At 39.9% G+C, this 3,083-nt stretch overlaps 1 protein-coding gene across 1 annotated transcript in view; it reads left to right on the plus strand.

The window, feature by feature from the left end:
* LOC104135537 (glutamyl aminopeptidase) overlaps positions 1-2,845 on the plus strand; it is a 35,256-nt gene extending 32,411 nt beyond the window's left edge. Inside the window, exons 19-21 of the mRNA XM_009649198.2 lie at positions 1,419-1,559; positions 2,367-2,445; positions 2,696-2,845. Of these exons, the coding sequence (XP_009647493.1) occupies positions 1,419-1,559; positions 2,367-2,445; positions 2,696-2,845 (370 nt within the window). The remainder of the gene's footprint in view (positions 1-1,418; positions 1,560-2,366; positions 2,446-2,695) is intronic.
* The last annotated feature ends 238 nt before the right edge of the window (positions 2,846-3,083 follow it).

Below are 3,083 nucleotides of genomic sequence, written 5' to 3' on the forward strand. Positions count from 1 at the left end.
CCTACAGAAGCAACTGGTCACCGTTTGCTCATTCCCTTCTCCTCTCTCCTGTGCTGTCATTTTTGTCAGATTACAGCATGAGGAATGCAACACATTTTCAAGACCAGTTATCTAACACCCCCCTCTGATATTGTACTATAGTAGAAAAAAGCCTTGCTCCTTTTGTGGAAAGATATTGAACACATGGTAGCTGCACACAGTCAATAGCCTTCGGCTCTTCCAGCAGTGCCTTCACCCTGTGTAATTTTAGCTGCCTAATAGTTAGGCATCAGGAGAAAATTATTCTTCTATGTTTCCTCTATAATCAGTGAAGGGAGAGCACTGATAATCCCAGACCAGGAAAGGGACTTAAAATCAATGGGAAGAATTGCTTTGCGTGTTGCCAGTCACCCTCCATTGGCTACAGAGGGAGTTTGCTTAGATTAGATGTCTACCTTCGAAGTAGCCAAAATTAGGCAAACAACCTCGAGCAATTGCTACTAACAGTCCTATGAAGGCATCCCTGCAAAGTTGCAATGCTCCTTAAAGTGCTGTGTAGTGGTACTTGAGCTAGAACCAGAGATGATGTATTCATGCCGCCATGGCAGTGATGTGGAGGCTGGATATCGCCCCAGGCTGGTCCAGCCATCAGACTGGGCGAGCATCTCACCAGGCTGCCACTCTGCATAGACATACCAGCTCCTTTAAGCTTATCTGATAACTTTGCATGTAATTGTATCATGTAGCGCAGATGCAGGCAAACTTCACCAGGGGCATTTACCACTTTGTTGGAGCCCTGACTAAATATCATAAAATGGAGCAGTCCTTGCCTGGAAGAGTTCCAAATTTAAACAAGATGAAACAAGGAAGTATAGGAGGTTTGGGCATGCTCTGCCCAAATGAATTTTAATTTTGTGTGGATAAGAGTTTCAGAACAAACAGCGCAGATTACAGTGTGAGCAAGTCACCTGCGTGTGTACTCATGGTCCCTATAAGACCTCTATAGCTTGGACTACTACTTTTTTGGCGCTTGGCTACCCAAACGGGCTGGCCTACTGACTGATCCAACCTTTTTTTCACTACTTGATTAAAATAGAGGAAAAATAATGGGTTTGGGCTATTTTCAAGTAACTGAGAGACATAAACCCTACTTTCTAAAGAGATGCCTAACTGCTTAGATTTCTTTCAATACAATTATCTCAACACAGTTACCAACAGGTACTTATGTTTTAGACCCGCGTACTTCACCTTTAAAATGCTGTAGACAAAAATAATATGTCTGTAGTCTGTAGGGGCAAATGCTTGAGAAATATAGATATTAGCATTGCATTGTTTCTTATCATCATAATTTAAGTCTACACCAAAAGTGTTAACTTATTATTTGCTTTCCATGGTCTTTGATGAAAGGCTGTCATTGATTCTTATGGGATTTCCCTTAGGTATCTGAAATACATTTACAACACCAGCTTCATCAAAAGCCAAGATGTGTTCACAGTCCTGAGATACATCTCGTATAACATGTATGGGAAAACTATGGCCTGGGACTGGATACGACTTAACTGGGAGAACTTAGTTGACAGGTATGCTAATGAACTCACTGGAAACTTTAGGTCTACATCCATCTGTATATCTTGTTATATGCCATACTTTTCTATATTTTCACTCTACAGCTGTAATCACTGGCCTTTGCATATTGAAAACTGAAAGTGTATTCAATGCAATTATATCTGTCTGCTTTGAAAAAGTACTTTGCTGCTAACTTGAAAACCATTCTTTCGCTAGATGATCACTACCAATAAATGGTGATTAAAAAGTATAGAATGTTCTACCAAGGCCATAGAAATCTGGTTGTTGCATGGGAATTAGTCACTCTTTCTATTGTTTTCATAACAAGAAGACAGTGTATAGAATTTTTTTCAGTTCCTTCTAGTAGCAGCAGACGTACAGACGAGCAGTGGAAGTAATAGCAAACCTTTTAGCTTTTCTCCTCCCTGTTTGAGTGACTTATGTCTCCTTCCTTCTCCTTTCTAAACGCTTGATGAGTGCACAGAAGCAAAGCACACCTGCAAGCCTAGAGCTGTGAACTGGACAGCATTTGTATTGCTGAGCAGCAATACATGTAATTTCCAGCATGAGACTTACTAAGTCATTAATTTAAAAAAAAAAAAAATCGCCCAGAAGAGATCACTCCATTAGTAAACATACTTGAGAACAGCACAAATATTGTATAGGAGTATTATTTTTCAAATATTTCCAAAAAAGCTGAAATCTGAGTGCATCTGTTTTATTGTAGCACAGTTGGAAGTTTAAGCTTCAGATAATTACCTGGGCCTTTTCTTTTTTTTGCAGTTTTGCATAAAACATCATTTATTAAATTGTTTTTCTAGATTCACCATCAATGACAGAAACCTTGGTCGAATAGTAACTATTACCCAAACCTTCAATACCGAGCTCCAGCTTTGGCAGGTATGGTGACAGCACTTCTTTTGGTTTTAAGTCAATATATTTAACAATCTACTGTCCAAGAAACGTGATTTTTTTATCCTCTAAATGTGTAAAGCAGCATGAGTTACTGTAAAACTACCCCAATGCTACTAGCCTGAGCTTAAATAGCTCTCCCAGCCAAAAGTGCCCTTGACCAGGTCCCTGTAAAAAGCTACTTGCCCAATAGCAGTGTTATTTGCTTCACATCAATTCTTTTTCTCTCTCTTTTCAGATGGAAAATTTCTTTGAGAAATATCCTAATGCTGGGGCAGGAGAATTGCCCAGGAGGCAGTCAACTGAGCAGGTGAAGAACAACATTGAATGGCTAAAAGTAAACAAGGAGGAAATACAAGCGTGGCTAAAAGTAACACCAGGCCCTTAAAAGTCTGACTTTGTTAAAAATAGCAGGCACTCATCCTAGGCACTCAGATCCTCAGAGATATTTAGCAATGTGGATTTCTCACCTAGGTACCTTAGAGGACCAAGGCCTAATATTTTTTCTACAAGCTCTCAGGAGGCCACTGCCAGAGCAATGTTTGTGTAGTTGCTGATCCCAGATCCTGCCAGCACTTGTGTGCAGGAGTAGCTTTATATTTTGAGACACAAATTTGCCTGAACAA

This window comes from Egretta garzetta, unplaced genomic scaffold (genome assembly GCF_000687185.1).
Source record: "Egretta garzetta isolate BGI_Z169 unplaced genomic scaffold, ASM68718v1 scaffold41, whole genome shotgun sequence".
NCBI classification, from domain to species: domain Eukaryota; kingdom Metazoa; phylum Chordata; class Aves; order Pelecaniformes; family Ardeidae; genus Egretta; species Egretta garzetta.